The sequence below is a fragment of the Vigna unguiculata genome, chromosome 9 (assembly GCF_004118075.2).
Source record: "Vigna unguiculata cultivar IT97K-499-35 chromosome 9, ASM411807v1, whole genome shotgun sequence".
In the NCBI taxonomy this organism is placed as follows: Eukaryota; Viridiplantae; Streptophyta; class Magnoliopsida; order Fabales; family Fabaceae; genus Vigna; species Vigna unguiculata.
In genome coordinates, this window is record NC_040287.1 from 40,414,117 (window position 1) to 40,434,447 (window position 20,331).

General features: G+C 30.6%; 2 protein-coding genes across 2 annotated transcripts; one reads left to right on the forward strand and one right to left on the reverse strand.

The window, feature by feature from the left end:
* Positions 1 to 2,539: 2,539 nt before the first annotated feature.
* On the reverse strand, positions 2,540 to 5,675 carry LOC114162901. Its single transcript, XM_028046897.1, has 2 exons — positions 3,592 to 5,675; positions 2,540 to 2,807 (listed from the first exon to the last, which is right to left on the reverse strand). The coding sequence occupies exons 1-2, from the start codon at positions 5,393 to 5,395 to the stop codon at positions 2,698 to 2,700; spliced, it is 1,914 nt and encodes a 637-aa protein (XP_027902698.1). The 5' UTR covers positions 5,396 to 5,675; the 3' UTR covers positions 2,540 to 2,697.
* Positions 5,676 to 18,944: 13,269 nt separating this feature from the next.
* Positions 18,945 to 20,015, forward strand: LOC114164669 (peamaclein-like). Its single transcript, XM_028049409.1, has 2 exons — positions 18,945 to 19,100; positions 19,247 to 20,015. The coding sequence occupies exons 1-2, from the start codon at positions 19,019 to 19,021 to the stop codon at positions 19,429 to 19,431; spliced, it is 267 nt and encodes an 88-aa protein (XP_027905210.1). The 5' UTR covers positions 18,945 to 19,018; the 3' UTR covers positions 19,432 to 20,015.
* Positions 20,016 to 20,331: the final 316 nt, after the last annotated feature.

Here is a 20,331-nt window from a genome sequence, read left to right on the forward strand (position 1 = left end):
ATTTTGATAAAATAAAATTAAGACATTATTATCAAAATAAATATACATGTATAAAAAAAATAAAATTAAGCTAATTTAAGAGAATTGAAAAATAAATTCGTTACTATGTTCTAGAGGTAAGTTTCGCTCTTCAACCAGAGCAAGGGTGAAAAGAGGGTTCGAGTCCTATTTAAAAACTTAGTTTCGTGTTTTTAAATAGGTACAACTATCTATTATCATGTAAAAGACACATTATGTAATTAGTTGGATATATCATATGTAATTTGTTTTATAATTAAATATTTTATTTAGGTACATAATTTAGAAAAATTAAGAATTTATAATAATAATTTAATTATTTATAATTAAAAAGTTTATGTATTAATTTACTTTTCACTATAATATAATTTAAATATGTAAGATTATATATCTATAACAATATATGAAGGGAATTACCCTTATTGTATCCACATTTCAAAATATCAATTTTACCCTTTAAATATAATAATTTATTAAATTTTTAAAAATTGATTATTATTTTTACAAGTTTTTGATAAAATCGGCTATCTTTGTTTCTTTTCTTCTTCTTTATTTATCAATGGTTATTCTTTCATCTGTTCTGATATATTTCACTTTATTTTTAATAAATATAATTTTAGTTTATATATTAACTTAATAATATTACAATATTATCACCTACTTATATAATATCACGCATATTTAAAAAATATATACACATAAACGCGATAACGCCTGTATTTATCCTAGTTTATAATAAATTATATATAGTAAAACATTTATCTTCTGAGTTTGACTTAGTTTGTTAAATGTTAATCTAACTTTTCAAAATTGATAGTTAATTATTATGGCTCAACCGGTCAGGATATTCAAATATAGTATAAATTTGTTTATTATAATGTTTAAGTTTTATTTAACTTTTTTTCCTTTTCTGAAATTTTCTTATTGAGGTGAACTTATCATTGTTGTGATGCATGACAAAAAAAAAATCAAGATCCATATCAATTTTTATTTTTTAGTGTAAAAGTGTCACTTTTTTTACCTTATCACGATCTTCATCTTTAGTATAACAGAAAAAATACGCTCCTATTTTGATGCAAATAAAATTGGACCTTCTTTCTCCCAATTGCCTCATGAGAATGAAAATGTGGGTTAGATCGCTCATAGATATTGAGTTGATATTTGTTACCCGTTAGTTTCAATTGCACCACATAATTTTCAAAACACTTAAGCTTAAGTTACCTTTCTTCTGTTATACCATAATGGTGTCAAGGTACTATTTGTTGTTAATTTTTATTCAAGATGGTGTGGGGAGCTCCTACAGGAGGTGAATGTCTTGAAAGTTAGATGTTAACATTTTATTTTAGTCGAAGGGAAGATTATTAATTTTAAAGGTGAAAATTTGTTAAGTTTTAATTTTTTTTCGAGTTGTTTGCATTATGATGGAATTCATCCTAAATTTTGTAATAGACATTTTGGATTGTACAACAAATGATGTTAAAATGGTACAACATGATGAAATAAAATAAGACTTCATGAATAAAATTTATATAACTTTATCATATTTATTATAAAAATCTTATATTACATATTGAAATCTTCACTTTCGTTCTTTCTATCTCTATTATTTATCTATATAAAGAAACTTTCTATTCTACTAATGTCACACAAAACAAATTGCAACATAATCTTAAAAACAATATAATATTGTTAGTAAAATAGTTTTATATATATATATATATATATATATATATATATATATATATATATATATATATATATATATATAACAAAGTTCATACTAAATGTTAATACAAGGTTAGCTTATATAATTAGGTAAATTCTAATTTTAATTAAAAATAAAAAATATAATAAATCACATTCAAGTTTTGATAAAATGGTATGTATATGTATACAAACACATTAATACTGTAAATATTTGTTTACTATCCTTTTATCTAGTTATATAAACTAACTTTATTAAGTTATACACTAAATAATTTAAAAGTCACATTAATAATGTCATTGGGTGATGAAAAAAAAATATACATTAATAATTCATAAATAGTTAACTGTTCAATTTCTCCTTATATTCTAATTCAAGTGATACTCATATTGACCGAAACAAAACGACCCTTGAGAATATATGAACCCTCTTTGTTTGTAACATTTACGGTTAAATTTGTTCGATCTAAGTCATTTGTTGTTGGCGTCTTTAAATCAAGTTTGAAATTCTGTTTTTCCCATGCTTTTGCGCTTCGCTCAAGCTTCAAATCAATTGTGTGTTTAAAGCAAAAACTGCTTTCGTTTTTCATTTCTCAACGTGATTCGAGATTTCGAATACCAAACCAAGCACAAATTTATTGTGTGTGTGTTTGTACTCTTGTAGTTGGTATTTTTATTTTGAGCAGTAAGTTACACTAAATATACTTTTATATTAACAATGGAGATGTGGTCCTCTCCATTTTCCCGGGTTCTGCTGGTTTATATCAGTCACGCCATTCTTTTATAATTACCCATTCCATTATACTACTACTCCGTCTTCCATTGTCATACTATTTATAACCTGCCACTCACAAATTAAAGTACACAAAATAAAGTATTTATCAAGTTTAACCTAACCTAGTGGCCAAAATATGGGAGCTAGCTGGGTGGCACAAGATTCTCTTCCTTCGCATCTAACAAGCCATTAAAATTGACCTACGTTGCTCCGGCCACGGCACCTTTATTGAATCTTCTTCTCGCCCTTTCCATCTTTCTCCTACCACCTTCTTTTGCGTGAAAAGGTTCTTCGATAATGGTTGACAGACCTGTAAAAGTAGCTCACAGCAAAAGTGATTTTGACCTTCAAGCACGCAAACGCTGTAAAGTTTTAAATGAACAGAGTTTCTGTACTCTAAATCCAAGTCCGTTACAATACATTCCATTTTTTAAGGTTAGTTTGCAGGTTCATTATTAAACATGATAATATTTACTTAAAATTGTTAAAATACTTGATTTTGATATTACTATTCATAGTGTGTGAAAATGATTAGAGAACACGGTGTCGAAGAAACAATAATCATCTTCCCTTAAGATGTTATTTTTCACACCAAAGGTTCCTTTAAAGTAGTTCCTGACTACACTGAAACATGCTTATTTCAGCATCAGCAACTCTTTTCTGCTATAAATTCATGACGTAAGTCAAAAGCTAGAAATGACAAAAAAACTACCAACTGTAGGATTCCATGTTTAATACCCTTGATGGACATCCAAATACTTAGTAAAGGATTACCACAAACTAATTTTTACAGAAAAGTTGTTTTAATTGACATTTTTCTAATAAGTATATTTATGAAGAATTTTATTTACATTAGGTGAATTTGATTATGACTTAACTTACTAAGATTTGTGGGTGAGCTAAAGGTTTGAGCATTATGATCATCCTTACTTGTATTTGATGCACATTATTGTTCATGAAAAAAAGCATAACTGTGAGTGTTGTATACTGTGCTATAGTTATGGCAAAAGTATTAATTCTGTGAATATTTTTCAAGAAAAGATTTGTAACTATGTAAGCAAGAAAGTAAATGAGGAAGGCAAAGAATTAATTACCGTGCATGTGACTGTTTGTATTTTCTATCATCATCGTCATCATGGTCTTATTATGATCACGTGGTTGCTTTTGGTTCTGATCATGCCCGCCAACTTGGTTCAATTCTTGCATTGTTTTTTCTAGCCTGGAGCGAGCAGTGGCAAAGAGCCACGTGGCATCCATGTGCTTACAGATCAGGCGCGCAGGGTGGTATGGAATCTTGACACGCATGGTTTCACCACCCGATTTGACGCTCCTGTTCATGAACATTATGCAGTCCATGAGACTCTCTTTCGCCATTCCTTTCATGTCATATGCCTGTGATCTTCTCCAAAGGCTTTTCCCATGGCTGTTTGCAGGGTTGGATAGGCAAAGAGCACGCGTTGAGTCACTGATAGCTGAATCTGCGTCCTTCAGTAAAATATGACACTGAGCTTTGTTACTATAAATCACCATTCTCTCTTTTCTAAACTTCAAGGGACAAACACCAAGTGCTTCCGAGTATTTCACTAATGCTTCTTCAACCTTTCCCAACCTGAACTTGTGATTCGCTTGTTGTTTTATCAAACTCACCAAAGCCTTTCTTTCCTCTAATTTTTCCTCCGAGAGTACCTTCTCCTTCTCCCTCCTATCCACCTTCAAATTCATCACTTCTTGCAACACTGCTCCCACCTTATGTGCGTTAGGTTTCAAATGCAGAAGAACCTTTGTGATGGTCTCACCCACGTTTGATTTATCTCCAAGGTTGTTAAGTTCAACCAAATCAGTAAGGTAAGGAGCGGCAACATCAACAACTTTGTACCTCGTATCTGTGTCCTTTAAAAGGAGAAGAAGACAATCGATACCTATATACTGCCAATCATCTGAAGATCTTGAAAGGTTACCTAGAGCGTTCACAACTTTGGGTAACTCAGCAATGTTTTTCCTTCCTTCTTTACTATAACACAAGATTCGTATCAGTCCAACCCCTGCTGGTGATGTGCGATTTATCATCCCTCCCCACATATCACACAAGTCCTTGAGAAACCCCTTCTTGCATATGAGATCCAGAGCCCTATCTTTGCAAGCAAAGCAATTCAGAAGATAAAGAGACCAACACTGAAGCTGGCTAGCCCATTCCTCCGCCTTGCGATTCTCCATCTCCAAATCCCCAACCCCTCTAGTGAGCAAGTTTCTGTGATACTCCACTCTTTTGTTTTCCTCCACAGCTACGAAGTCAACATAGACCACTTCTAAACAAGTGGAAGCCAAGTTCAAGGCCAACTTCACTACCTCTTGCTCGTGCAGTGCTACTGATTCAAACGTGCTTTTGTAACTGGCCAAGTGACCGAGTGCTCTAACAGCAACTCTTTGCTCAACCCAACTGATCCTCCCCCTGAGCAGCTCTAGCAATGGGGGAATCACACCTGATTGCACGGCCACTTGCGCAAACTCCTCCTTGTTCATCGTGTAAGAGCCAATGATGTGAGCAGCGTAATAGGGTATGTATATGTTTTGATTTGCGAGAAGCCAGTGGCTGTCGTTGATCCCTTTGTGGATTAGGCTTGCCATGCACTTGAATATTCCGAGGGATGGGAACTCTGGGTCGCTGGGTTGGGTCATTGCAATGTGCCATAGTCCACTCAGCACCAGCACGTGCTGTTCATGATTCTCTCCCTGAAATAGTTCTTTAAAGCAGGTCGTTATTCCAGCCCTTCTGAGAGACGCATCTTCTTCTCCCATGCTGCAGAAGAAGCAACCAGGGTTGATGCAAAGCTGATCCCTTTCGTTGCAAGGATTATTGGGAATAGGTGTTACTCTCTTTTTCTTCATTTGGGACTTCATGGCTGTCTCAGTTGATTGATTTGTGAGAGCAGAAAGTTAGATTGTTGTGTGTGTTATATGAAGAATCCTGGCCAAAAGGGTTGAAATAGGTTAATGGAAAAAAAAATGATGTAATAATTTATCTATCCACACCTATTGGCCTTCATTATCCAATAAAGCAATTTCATTATCCTTACAATAGGGTAATGCTCTTGCTAGTGACAAAACCATCCCTTTCAACTATTTATGATAGATGCATCTCCAAAATTCAAATTCAAAAATTCTAACTAAGGGGAAAAATTTACACTCTCTGATGTATGCAGCTAGTTAATCTATCTCTATATATATGAGTGTAAGTGTTATTAACTTCTTGTGGTGAATTTTAAAATGTGGAATACTCTCATGCTTCATAGAGCAATATACAGTCTTTTGCTTTCAGGGATCAATTTACCGTAACACCAGTTTTGCATAGTTGTGGCACAGTCTTTTGTACTATTTTTCAGCATGATATCATTTACGACGCAAGCACGCGTATACCTGCAGAGATCTTGCTTGAAATGACCTAAATTTTGTGTTAATTTTTTTTGCACATTCTTTATGTTCAAGACAACACATCTTCTTGATAACACGATTTTTTTTTTCTACGTATTAGTATTGTTCCAAAAAATAATTTCCGAACTAGGATACTATTCATCTTATTTACAGGGCCACACTATTCAGCCTTCGGAATACGAATTCTAACGTGATGCTGATAGAAAACGAACTCCAACGTAATTATTTAATCTTTCATTTTTTTTTCTTTTAAAAGAGTCAGTTAATTAATTAAAAAATCGTAATTTTAATAATTCAAACAGGGATTTTGGTAATTTGATTTCAATAAATAATTTATTGATGGAATATATTTACTTTTATTAAGTTTAACTAATATTTCTAAATTTAATACATAAATTTAAATTAATAAAATAAGTGTTAAGATATATTTGGATAACAATTTTTTATCAATAAATTTAGTTCACAATCTATTCATATTTAAAAAATATATATTTTAAAAAAAGTTACAACTATCTCAATATATATCTCAACACGTATTAATTTAAATGTATTTATTAAATTTAAAAATTACTATTAAATCCACAAAAAATTTATATCTTCCATCAATTAATTATTGAAAACAACTTATGAAAATTAGCATTTGAATTTAAAATTAAAATTCATTTTACATTAATGAGTCAATTTATTTTTATATATTTTTCTTCTTTTTGAAAAAAAAAAAAGTCTTCATGTTCATGTCCTCGTAAACTAAATTCTGACGGATTTTCAATACAGGAGTCAAAAAATAAAAACTCGACTTTGACTTAATCCGAACTCAATTTTAACCTAAAAAAGTATACTACTTAAGTAAATAAAATGAATAATTAGGAGATTATATTTTAATACACCTTCTAGTTCAGTGCTAGTAGGGAGGGAAAAAAAGTCTTGATATAACACTTATGCAGAGATTGATTAAATAGGATCACTTAACACCTGCTTCTACCGTTTAATTTATTCTTTTAAGTTTTATGCAATGTTATAAATATTCAAGTACTTTACATAGATTTTCTTCTATAATATATATTAAAGTTGTTAAAATGAGCATTGAGATAATTTCTTAAGTTAAATAAAATAATTAAATATATTTTTAGTTTCTAAATTTGGACATAAAATGAAAATTTGTTTATGTTTCAAATTTTAATACAGTTTAATCTTCAAATTTTAAAATTGAATAAAAATAAAACTTGTAATGTAATTGTGTAAAATCTGTTGATGTATTAAACGGTATTTGAAGTTTGTGTTTAAATTATTTATATCAATTAATATATTTCAATTCAAACATCACCATTTAACAAGTAAAAAAAATGTCAGCATCATACTAAAATGATTATATAAATTTTTAAAGTTTGGAATCACTTTAAACAAAATATAATTTCTATAGCCACATCGACTTTATCTACAAAATTCCCTTTTGATTTCTTTCGAGCATAATTATTATGACTGAAATTGTTAATACATTAACTTGTTTCTTATTAGTTGCTGATTTTTGCTTTATGTATTTGAATTCCTAGTCACAACAAAGAAAGACAAACTCTATATACGACCATTGTATAAAAAGAAAAAGAAACAGAAATATGATGAGTGTGTGTGTATATAAAGTAATACCATACAGACCCTCAGTTACCGTAGTTAAAAACTCAGTTACAATGCTTATCACTGATACAAAAACACAGTTACAATACAACCCCCTATAGCAAAGCATCACAATAAGAAAGATCAAGAGGTAGAGAGGGAAAGCACACATACACTGCACTAGGACAATAGGACAATTCAACACAGTTCTATAATACTCAAAGCACTTTTTTTTTTTTATATTGTGACAGGTTTCTCTTAATTGAGCACTTTTGTTGTTGGAAGCTAAATGTCCCCGACACTACTTTCTTTTTCTTTGGTCGATAACCCGACAATACTTACTAAATCAAACACTTGTTCATGAAGGCTTTTTTACCTTCAGTTTTTTTTTTTTTTTATCTAACTTTTCTTACTTTCTGTACGCCCTTTCTTATGCAAAAATTTCTCGTCCTTATGCGATAAAGGGGATCACGTAAGCAAGAAAATTATAAGACTTTGATATGTTGCACACAGTGTAGACTCGTGATGCTTTTCTAGTTTTCTATGCAGGTTCATCATCATTCTGTCTCGTATCCAGTCAACTTAACAAGTTCTTTTGTCAACAGCTGTGATGTTACACCTATGCCTATAAAGCGTTTTTAAGTAAAAATGAGTACAAAAAGTCTAAGTTAAACTGAAAATAGATGGTGGGATTTCACCAACATTAGCCCACAATTCCCACTGATTTCTCCAGTTAAATATTTTGACAACCTAAGGTGTAATAGGCAAAGAGAAACGAAGAGGTGAGTTTGTGAGGAACGATGAGGGACCACATCTTCAGATGGCAAAACAATCCCCTTCAAATCAGTTCCAGATTGTGGTCCCGTCACATTGCTAAATTTGCACCTTCAAATAAAAATATACAGAGCATCTTTTAGAAAGCAGAAATATAGATTAAAAACATGTTTTAAGTACAGTGGTGGTGGTCTCAAGAATATGCGGCTGCCATAGGTGGAAAAGCATGAATAGGATGTTTCTTAGATTTCATCTTCTTAAGAATATTATTTCAGATCATGCTTCAAAGATTCGTTTAACTAAGCCATTACAATTGAGGCGGGACATTATTAATTGTTTCTTCGTACCATTAACAGTTCTTTACTCATGATGGCAAGGACTAGATTTAATCTGGACACATCAAACTATGCGGAATTTAGCATGTTTTGCTCGGATATAACGGTTTTTAAGTCCTTCAAATCCAAATCCACATGGTCTCATGCCGGAGAAGTTTCACTATAGTTTTTTCTTATCACTGTCTTGTCGCAGTGAAAACTAAATGGATTTGCTAAAAGCAACTCTCTTGGAAAGGCTTAATGCATAGTTGGTGTGGTGTTTGAAGTCTTCAACCAATGTTTTAAATATAACAAGTAAAAGTTACTTTTAACTTCCTCGATGTTAAGTGAGTTAGAATTTGCATTTTATTGAAAAAAATTCCAATTCGACTCTATCATATATATGCAACAACTACACACTTTTAAATGAATTATATTTCAACATCAAGTAATAAAAGAAAAACTGTTACGTTCTAAAAATATGGTGACGGGTATGGTTAATTTGTTTTATTTTTTGGACTATGTTTTGAACTTATCCTACAAAATGAGTGAACAGAAGAACTTTATACGTGTAATATATTTTTGTCTCATCGATATTTAAAAATGTAAAATGAACAATGTTATCATTATCTGGCTCTTTTCTTTTCACATGTAAGCTGTAAATCGGTGAAAACATGACGTGGGTTGAAGATACTACATATGAGTTTCAAGTTTTGCAAGAAAAATACAAAATACGATTCAGTTTTCACCAAAGAAAAATGTGATTCACTAAATGTTATATCTTTTCATCGACTCAATACTCTTGTATTCCTCCGCAGATTCAAACTTCTAACTCTATCTAGTTTTCCACCTCTTCATTTGTCTGTATTCAGTAAGCAACTTTCCACCATCACCGATCACTTTCATCACACCGCACCGAACACAATCCACAGATTCAATCTAGAACTCATGTAGGTGTTTTCATTGATACTCGCGTTTCACAAATCAACAAAATTTAAAATAATTAAATTATAAAATTATAAAACTAAAAATATATCAAAATTTTAAATTCAATTTAATATTAAAGTTCATAAAACTAAAAAAATACCTAACATTTTCTTAATATGAAACAAGACATTAAGAAGTAGGACTATTTAAAAGTGTTTATTTAGAAATGTTTTGAGAAAATAAAAAAGAAATTGATTTATTCATAAATTAAAATGAAATTATGTATAAGATAAAAATAAACATTTTAAAACAATCATATAAGATTTTTCTATATATATTTTTTCTTTTATAAATTTTAACGGGGAAGTTGGTCAAGCTATCCCATCCATAATATTGTCATTACAACTAAATGATATGTTTCCTTTTTGGGTGAAGAGATAAAAGGATAAAACAGCCCAAATACCTTGAGGCCCAAAGCAAAGTTTTGATTATCTTTGAGGCTGTTGACATTAAAGACAAAAGAAATGGTAAACATGGTTGGGTCAAACGTCACTACAATAAAAATCACTTTAGACAATAATATAAAATTTTCAAGTGTGGTATAAGTGAGTGTAGCTATAGGTAATAGACAACTGTTTTTAGTATAACAATATTTTTAAAACCATTGCTTAAAATTCTCACAATAAATAATAATTTTACATGTTGATTTTATACCTTACCTATGTTTTTAGACCACATTTTTACTAGTTTTGCCCATATAATTTAAAGCAACAAATCATGGACTTTCATGATATTTATACATCATTTATAAAAATGTTGTTTATTATATGTTTAGACTACATTTATTTAATCGTTATCTATTTTAGTATGGTCTAAACTATAAATTGTTGTAGTGCGTTCTTTTAGTTGATATTTCATGGCAATTGCTTCCTCCACCATGACAACAAATTTTCTGCACCCTATCATCATTTAGAATAAATAATTCCAATTTTGTTTTCCGGCCCTCTTTTATTACGGAAAATATATTCCGGGCAGAGTTTTGATGGGATCGATGAAGAGATGTGATTTGGTGTAGAAGCAACACCTCTATTTCTTTGATACCATCAGAAGACAAAATAGAACACACATAAGGAGTCTTTTCACTTCTCTATGTAAATTAAATTCAGCTTCTCTCGGTGCAAAAATAAGCGTAAATTTTTTTAATTTATAATCAAATTCGTGTACATAATAATAAGTATATCCCATAAAATGATAAAAAAAAAATAAACAAAAAATAAATTGCAACTCTCAAAAGATTTTTGTGACCGATAAATAAATTCGTGATATATAAGAAATATATGTCATTTGATAATAAACAAAACATTAATTAGTATATTTAAAAAAAAATTGTACAAAAAGTAATATGCAATTTCCCAGTCATTTGTTCATTGTTTTTCATTTAGATTGAGATCTGATTTGACATTTTTTTTCTTCAAACAAGTCATCTAGTGCAAACAATAAGAATTGATTTTTGTAACTTATAATCAAATTTGTGGTACATAACAAGTTTATCCTATAGGATGATAAAAATAAGATTAAATAGCAAATTTTAAAAATTTGTACAAAAATAATACAGAACTCCTCATGATTTTTGTGACTTGTAAGCAAATTCGTGGTACATACACAATATATGTCATTGGATAACAAACAAAAGATTTATCAGTATATTTAAATAAATTGTAATAAAAGTAAAATGCAGTTCCCCACTCATTCGTTCTGTTCCCCACTTAGATTGAGATGATTTGGCCTCTTTATTTCTTCAAGCCAGTCAGCCCCTGGTGCAAACAATAAGGGTAGATTTTTTAACTTATCATCAAATTCGTGGTACATAACACGTTTATCCCATATAATGATAAAAATAAGATTAAATAATAAATTTTAAAAAAGTGTACTAAAAATAATACAGAGCTCCCCATGATATTTGTGACTTTAAGCAAATTCGTGGTACATAAGAAATATATGTCATTGAATAAAAAACAAAAGATTGATTAGTATATTTTAAAAAATTGTACAAAAAGTAAAATATAGTTCCCCACTCATTTGTTTATTGTTCTCCACGAGATCTGATTTGGCCTGTTTTTTTCTTCAAGCGAGCCACCTAGTGCAAACAATAAGGATATATTTTTGTAACTTATAATCAAATTCGTGGTACATAAAAGTACATCCCATAGGATGATAAAAAAAATGATTAAATAGTAAATTTTAAGAATTTTTACGAAAAATAATATGCAATTCCCCATAGTTTTTGTGACTTGTAAGCAAATTCGTGGTACATAAGAAATATATGTCAACGTATAACAAACAAAAGATTGATTAGTATATTTAAAAAAATTGTACAAAAAGTAAAATGCAGTTCCCCACTCATTTATTCATTGTTCCCCACTTAGATTGAGAGGTGATTTGACCTGTTTTTTTCTTCAAGCCAACCACATAGTGGAGCAATAAGTGTTGATTTTTGTAACTTATAATCAAATTCGTAGTACATAAGAGGTACATCCCATTGGATAATGAAAAAAAATTGATTAGTAAATTTGAAAAATTTGTATGAGAAATAATACGTAGCTGTCAACTTCTTTGTTTATTATGCCCCCACTTATTTGCCTATCTATCTGCTAGTGCAAGAAATAAGGGTTGATTATTGTGACTTGTAATAGCCACCTAGTGCAAGCAATAAGATTCCTTTTTGTGACTTGTAAGCAAATCCGTGGTACGTAAGAATTAAATATATTGGATGACAAATAAAGATTGACCAGTAAATTATAAATTTTTTTACGAAAAGTAATATGCAGCTGCCCACTTATTTGTTTTTTGTGCCCCACTTGCTTATTTGGTTTGACCTATTTTTTCTTTAATCCAACAACTTACTACAAGTAATATACAAGTAATAAGGGTTGATTTTTGTAATTTATAATCAAATTTGTGGTACATAAAGTACATCCCATTAGACAAGAAAAATGATTGATTAGTAAGTTTTAAAAAATTCTATGAAAAGTAATGCACAACTCCCCACTTATTTTTTTATTATGCCCATCTTATTTACTTATCTTATTTGGCCTATTTCTTTTAGTGTCATTCATTCAATGCAAGCAATAAGGGTTTGTTTTTGTGACTTGTAAGCAAATTGTACATAAGAAATATATCTCATTGGATAACATACAAAAGGTTAATCAGTATATATAAAAAAATTGTACAAGAACTAATATGCAGTTCCCCACTCATTTATTCATTATTCTCCACTTGAATTGAGATCTGATTTGACATTTTTTCTCTTCAAGTCAACCACCTACTATAAGCAATAAGGTTGATTTTTGTAACTTATAATCAAATTCGTGGTACATAAGAGGTACATACCATTGGATGATAAAAAAAAAGATTAATTAGTAAATTTTTAAAATTTGTACGAAACATATTATGCAACTCCCCACTTATTTGTTTATTATGCTCCACTTATTTGTCTATCTAGTTTAGTATATTTTTTTTCTTCAAGCCAGTCACCTAGTGCAAGTAATAAGGTTTGATTTTGTGACTTGTAAGCAAATTCGTGGTACATAAGAAGTATAGCGATTGGATGACAAAAAACGATTGATCAGTAAATTTTAAAAAATTGTATAAAAAGTAATACGTAGTCCCCACTTATTTTTTCTTTGTGCCCCACTTATTTGCCTATGTGGTTTGACCTATTTTTTTTTCTTCAAGCCATCATTTGTTTTGGTTAAAATGTGATTGATAATTAATTTTGGATTTATGAATATAACTAAAAATAGTATGTATTTAAATTAAAGCATAAATTTAAAAAAAAAATGGTAAATAATAATTTTATAATTTTTAAACATAAAATAGTTTTACAAACGTTCCAAAATTACAATCAAAGAACACACAACGATATGGTCCACAATACAATAAATGTACACGAGTAACTTCTAAGTTCTAATTAATAAGTCATATTCTCGAAGATACTTGGATTTGGATGAATGGCGGAAACAAAACTGACACGTTATTGTTCGAACAACCTAATGCAGCTCTCCACTTATGTTCACATGAATCCCCACTTGTGTGTTCGTGCTGGTTGCATAATTTATTTTTTGTTTACACTGCACAAAATACAAAAACAAATCAACATAAAAAATTACACAATAAAGACATCAAATATGAAAACTCAATCGCAGACCAAGTTTCTACCAAAAACCCCAAATGCGATACCGTCGCAAAACAATTAAAATTCGCAAACACGAATGCCCTAACAATTGCTCAACACATAAACGCAAAAAACGAATTGAAAAAAGGTTCAGTGGAAAAAATGAACTCAGAAACGCAATGATAAACCAACAATGGCCTTCGAAAACCCTAAGATTCAATCGTTGCTTCTCTCTTCACTGCAATCGCACCGCGAAATGCTTCTCTATAGATAAATATGCCAATTGTATGGCGGTTCTCTCCATTTGCTTGTTGTAATGGCATTGCTCTATTTTCTTTCTCGTTCACTTTTCGCGTTGCTATGTTCTCCCTCTCCTTAATTTCTCCTTCTATTAATGCTGGTTACAATGTTGTTTTTCCCCTAAAATTCTCACGTGCAAAACCAACCCACAAACTTATAGGTGAATTCAAACAAATAATAAGAAAACAAATATGTCTAACTTAATTTTTTTTTTTAATAAAAAAATAATTAAGAATTCTTTATTTTCTCTACTTAATCATCGTTTCTCTCTTCCCTCTCACTTACATAGATAAATGTTGCAATACGTTTTTCTCTATTTTCTTTTTTCAAACCAAACAACCTAAAATTAAACCTTATTTTCTATCAGTTTCTTTGGCCCATCGTTTGATAGACTTAATTTCTTTCTATAAGTAAATTGATTGCAGAAGATGTAGTGTGAGAGAGTTCGGTACCTCTAACAAACTATTTCGTATGATTCAATAAGTTACTTCTGTATTTAGGTATCTATCACTGAGTTTGTTAACTATAACGTCTCACCCTTTTTCTTACTACACCATATCATGTGCCCTACGAAGCATAGAGAGCGACCTTAGCATTGATCCCAGGCAGAGAACGTAGGCAGATAAGGGATCATCGAAGGGGTTGGATCAACGAGGTTGTGAATTTGGAATGTTTCAAAAACTGTTCATATCCTCTGTGATCACATTCACCATCACTACATCATTTTCTATGTGCATTCAAGCCATATAAAGTTTGGGATATTCATCCAACGTCTCCACCGAATTGTTCGACATGTTGCCAAACAACATTATGGGCAGCATATGACAGATGAGAATTGTGTTACAAAAAGATCTTTGACATGTTGCATTTCAGGACAATCTAAAAACAAAGTGTTGTAACAATGAACAGTGGAATGGAACTATGTATATTGGCCTAAAGAAGATTTTTTTTTCCCCATAGGCAAGTGCAATGCAACTATTTCCAACTGTGAATTACGTCCAAATTGTTTGCTTGTTGTAAGGGTAAAGCAGATGGTCCCAATAAAAAGGTAACATCATGACAACTGACCCTATACATTCTTTCTGGGTCTTAGCACACTATGAACTGGCAATTTCATATACCTGCCAAAATTTGTTTTATGCAGCCATATGAAAAATTATTTATTTCATATTCATACATATTTATACAATTATTGTTTTGCTTTAATTTGAAATATTAACACGATTAAATGAACAAAAACCTCTTCATTTTCATGTTTGAATAAAAAACAGAAAAGAAAAGAGTTGTTTTCATCCTTTACCATTTTATGATATTACCGGGAATTTATAAGATGAAATGCATTATTGTGTGCTGTTCAAATACACTGTTGGTGGATGCCGAGAATCCAGGAATGAAATAAAGAGATGGAAAAGACGTTTAACTGAAGAAGATGATCCATCCAGTTACAGAAATGCCAAAAAGCAATTGTATTTTGTGTTTTGCGAACTTAGCCTTTTTCCAGTAATGCACCACGAATATTTTTGCTAGCTATTCGGTAAATGAAGTTTTCCCTCCCGAGGAAGCATCACAATATCAGAAAATAAATATATAGATATATTTTTTAAACATTTAATGCTTAATATATTTTATTCATAAAACTTAAATTTAACTAACTAAATTATCTAACAATTTCAATAATCATATATATATATAGAATTTTCAAAAAAAAAAAACTATATAGGTATAATTAGTCATATAATACCCAGTTTGAGGCTAGAGTGTCAAATAGGTACCCGTTTTAAAAAAAGTGTCAATTGCATCCCAAGACAAAGTTGACTAACGCCGTTAGTCAACGTGCCACGTGTCAGTCTCTGTTTTTTTTTTTTAATTTCTTTTTAAATTTTTTGAAAAAAATATAAAAAAATGTCACGTGTCAAGTCCCTGTGTGTGACACGTGGCATTGTTAGTGCCACGTGGCATTGCAATGCCACGTGGCAGTGTCACTATCAGATGTCATTGTGTTGATTTCGATTTAGTCCCTATATATGTCTTTTTGTTTCAATTTAGTAACTAAGTATGTGTATATGATTCAATTTTATCCCAATTTTTTTTAATAATTAAAATATTTTTGTAATCCATTTTTTATAAGATTAAAAATAATTAAGTATAAATATTTTTACAAAATTAAGTACTAATATTAATATTGTTCCCCTCAATTTCAGACCAAATTTATTATTTATATAAATGTTATACTGATATTTTTTATTAAAAATGACTTTTTAACATATTACTTTATTAATTACTTTTTTATTAAGTACTCACGTTTTGTTAATTTTTTTTTAAATAGAACAATATTGTCTCTTACTAATTTTAAACCAAAATTTCTATTAGTTTGAATGTTATACTATTTTTATTATTATTAAAATGACTTAATAAAATGACTTTTACCACTAAATTTTAATATAAATATCAAATACTTAATTTTTGTTAAACTTTTATACTTAATTACTTTTAATTTTATAAAAAAAAATGGATTTTAATTATTAAAAAAAATTGGGACAAAATTGACTCAGATACACATACTTAGGTACTAACTTGAAACAAAAAAAACATATATGGGGACTAAATCGAAATCAACAATGACATCTGATAGTGATACTGACACGTGGCACTGACAATGCCACGTGGCACACACAGAGACTTGACACATGACATTTTTATTTTTATTTTTTAAAAAATTTTAAAAAAAATTAAAAAAAATTAAAAAAAATTAAAAAAAATTAAAAAAATCACAGACTGACACGTGGCACGTTGACTAACGGCGTTAGTTAACTCTGTCTGAAAGGACCTAATTGAAGCACTTTTTCAAAAGTTGGGATGCAATTGACACTTTTTTTAAACCGGGTACCTATTTGACACTCTAGCCCCAAACTGGGTACTATATGACTAATTATACCTATATATATAATGTTCTATATTTATGAATTTTAAAGAATCATGTCAATATTTATTATAATTAAATATTAACTAATCCATCAACTATAAAATTTCACTCATAAATACATAAAACTATTCTGAAAAAATGACAATTGTTATGAGACAAAATAGTATAAAATGTCAAGGTTGGTGAGGATTACAGATGTCAAAGGGGCGGGTAGGGTACGGGTAGTAGTTCCCTTGTACCCTATCCGCGGGATAAATATTTGTCTCGTACCCGTACTCATATCTGTCGGATATATGTTATGCAGGTACTTGTATAATTTTTTAATATCCACGGGTACTCGCGGGTATTTACAAAAAAAATAAAAAAAATATTTAACAACATATTTTAATCGTAAATTCAAATAAAATACAATACATAACATTCATAAATTTTAAACAAAGTCTAAATAACTCATTTAAATAGTGTTGAATGACAGTTTACAAATAAATGATTCTTTTAAAACTAATTGATAAAAAATAACTCATTCAAAATCAATATGTTAATATTTTAATAATATTTTTTATTTTTTTTAATTTAAATTATAGTATAGCGGGTACGGATATCCACGAGTACGGATACTATGATATCCGTACCCGTCCTGTTAACATGCGGATATTACAAATACTCGTACCAGTTACTTGCGGATATCCATTTACAATATTCATTTCTTACCTGTTACGGGTGTTATCCGCAGATATCTGCGAGTACAATTTTTTTTGACATCCCTGGTAAAATGATATTCTTTATGTAGATGGATATACATTAGTGGCAAATAAAAGAAGTAGAAAAAACAAAACACAAAATCACGGGTGTTTAGAGAAAATATAGAGAATTTACAGGCATGGTCAGAATTCACATAAGAAGTTAATATAAAATCTTAAAATAATAAATTTATAAATATTTTTTTATACATTGTTCAACATTTTTATTTTCACATAATGTGAACTTAGAATTTCGTTTAAACCTTTAAAGAAACATTTATAGTATATATAGATCTTGGAGTATATTATCAGAAACTCGGAGAGAGAGATTTTTGGGATATGCTGTTGCTGTAACCCAGATTCGTGGGGGTGAACTGGGTCCTCTCAAACTTGGTGTTATTTCCTTTCTTTTACAATTTAGAGAAGAAAAAAAATGTCAGGAAATGAATATTTTCATCTTATATATACACTAAAACTGTGCATGTAGTTGCTGATAATTTGAAGAAAATGTTATTGTTCAAGATGGTCAATTACTGAATCTTGTTGACATTATAATTTATTAATTTATGTGATAAATGAGAATATTCGGAATTTAATTTTCCACACACAAGTATCCTAGGCATAAAGATGCATGTGCGCATTAAAGTGAGAAGAGTGAAGACTTTTGGTGCAAACAAAGCGTGGGAAAAACTCATCATTTTATGATCATGATCACAATGGCCATGCATGCATACTTATTGTTTCATGTTCTTCCTCTTACTTGCGACAAACGTCAATCTATATCTGGAAATCAAATTTAATAATGGCATGCATGCTCTTACCTGCGACTAACGACAACCTAAATCTAGAAATAAATTTAATGACGAATTCTTACGCGCAGTAAAATTGTAACTTTTTAACATCAGATTAGCATTTTTAAAGTTATATTTTTTTTTAATCAGCAAAGAGCATTTTAAAGTCATATATTTAGCATGCTTTGTAAGTAGTTAACTGTATAAAAGAATGGTAATTAATATATCAAAATTAAATTCAAATAACATTTATTATTTATATTGAATAATACATAATGATGTTACGAGTACTAGAAAATGGCCAGCTGTATCCTGCTTGCAAGTTTTGATCGAACTACGAAGTAGTAATAAATTTCACACGTAAGATCTTCCCAAGTCCAAGTAAGTCCAAAAACCTTACATACCCTTCATTCGCTACTATAAATTAGATCTTGAGTTGCTCACTCCACCACAACACAACACAACACAACCTAGTAACAACCTTAACATTTCGTGACAAACAATACTGTGTTCTCTATTCTGGTGTGTGAAGAACAGGATGAAGGTTGTGTATGCAAGTGTGCTCCTTGTGTTCCTCGTCCTTAGCTCCTCTTTCATGGAAATCTCAATGGCTGGTTCAGGTAATTGATTAACATTCCCTCCATCACTCGGTACATGTATAACTGCATGTGTTTTGGTTCAAATGTTGGTTGCTGCATGATAGGAGTGTGTATTTGTTGAAAATGGTGTAATCAATTATAACTGGTGTGTTGTGTGGTGGATTTAGAGTTCTGTGACTCAAAGTGTGAAAAGAGGTGTGCGAAGGCTGGGGTTAAGAAGAGTTGCTTGAAGTTCTGTGGAATCTGCTGCAAGAAGTGTAACTGTGTGCCATCTGGGACTTACGGAAACAAGGACGAGTGTCCTTGCTACAGGGATATGAAGAACTCTAAGGGCAAGAGCAAATGCCCTTAGTTGTTGTTAGGTTTTACAGAGGGGGTTTCACTAGGGAGACACTCCCCCTCCAGCGGAAGCATTCCCAACCACGAGTACCCCTTCTCGTACCGCCGTTCATCTTAACGGGACACGCTTACCTGGAACTCTTTGCCAGGAAGACTTTCGATACAGGGACATGCACTCGTCTGAACCGATTTTAACCATCGGCTCTGATACCACTTGTTAGGATTTTTAAGGAGGGGGTATCACTGGGGAGACACAACACCAATGAGATCTGAGCCTAACCACATAAGACACTGACACCACTCTCAACCCAAAACCTTAAGGCAATGGGTTTATGGGTCTTTATTCTTATATAGTGCTCTACTCTCTCATTTCTAGCCAATGTGGGACTTAGAATCACACTTGGATTCCCAACAGTTGTGTTACCCCTTCATTGCACAACACTTTCCATTTTCCATGTTCATTTCCATTCTACCATACTGCATAATAATACTGTGCCAACTTTATGTATTGGCTTCGCTAGCTAATTAGCTTACTATGTATCATTGTAATCATGTTCCTCTATCTACTCATTCATCAATCTTATATCATTATTTATTAATTGGGTGTGACGAAGGCTAATTTAATTGGTTTTATCGTTGGCCTTCTGTATACTTGAAAGGCTCTAGTTTTAATTAATTAGTCTTGTGTGAACAATCAATGTTGCTAATTCCTTTTTAAGGTATCTTTTACCTTAAACTACCTGAAACGTTACTTATATATAATGAAAACTTGGTTAGTTAACTCATTATATCATAAGTAACTTTAAGATGATTTTGTTAAGGTAACTAATAATTATAAAATGAAATATATAGATATGTTATTTTTAAACTTTTATATATTTATTCAAAATCCAATTATTTTAATTATATATTT

Coding starts and splice junctions, on each gene's coding strand:
- LOC114162901 (XM_028046897.1), bottom strand. CDS start 5,395: ATGAAGTCCCAAATGAAGAAAAAGAGAGTAACACCTATTCCCAATAAT. Junction 2,808..3,591: donor TACAAACAGTCACATGCACG/GTAATTAATTCT, acceptor CTACTTTTACAG/GTCTGTCAACCATTATCGAA.
- LOC114164669 (XM_028049409.1), top strand. CDS start 19,019: ATGAAGGTTGTGTATGCAAGTGTGCTCCTTGTGTTCCTCGTCCTTAGC. Junction 19,101..19,246: donor AATCTCAATGGCTGGTTCAG/GTAATTGATTAA, acceptor TGGTGGATTTAG/AGTTCTGTGACTCAAAGTGT.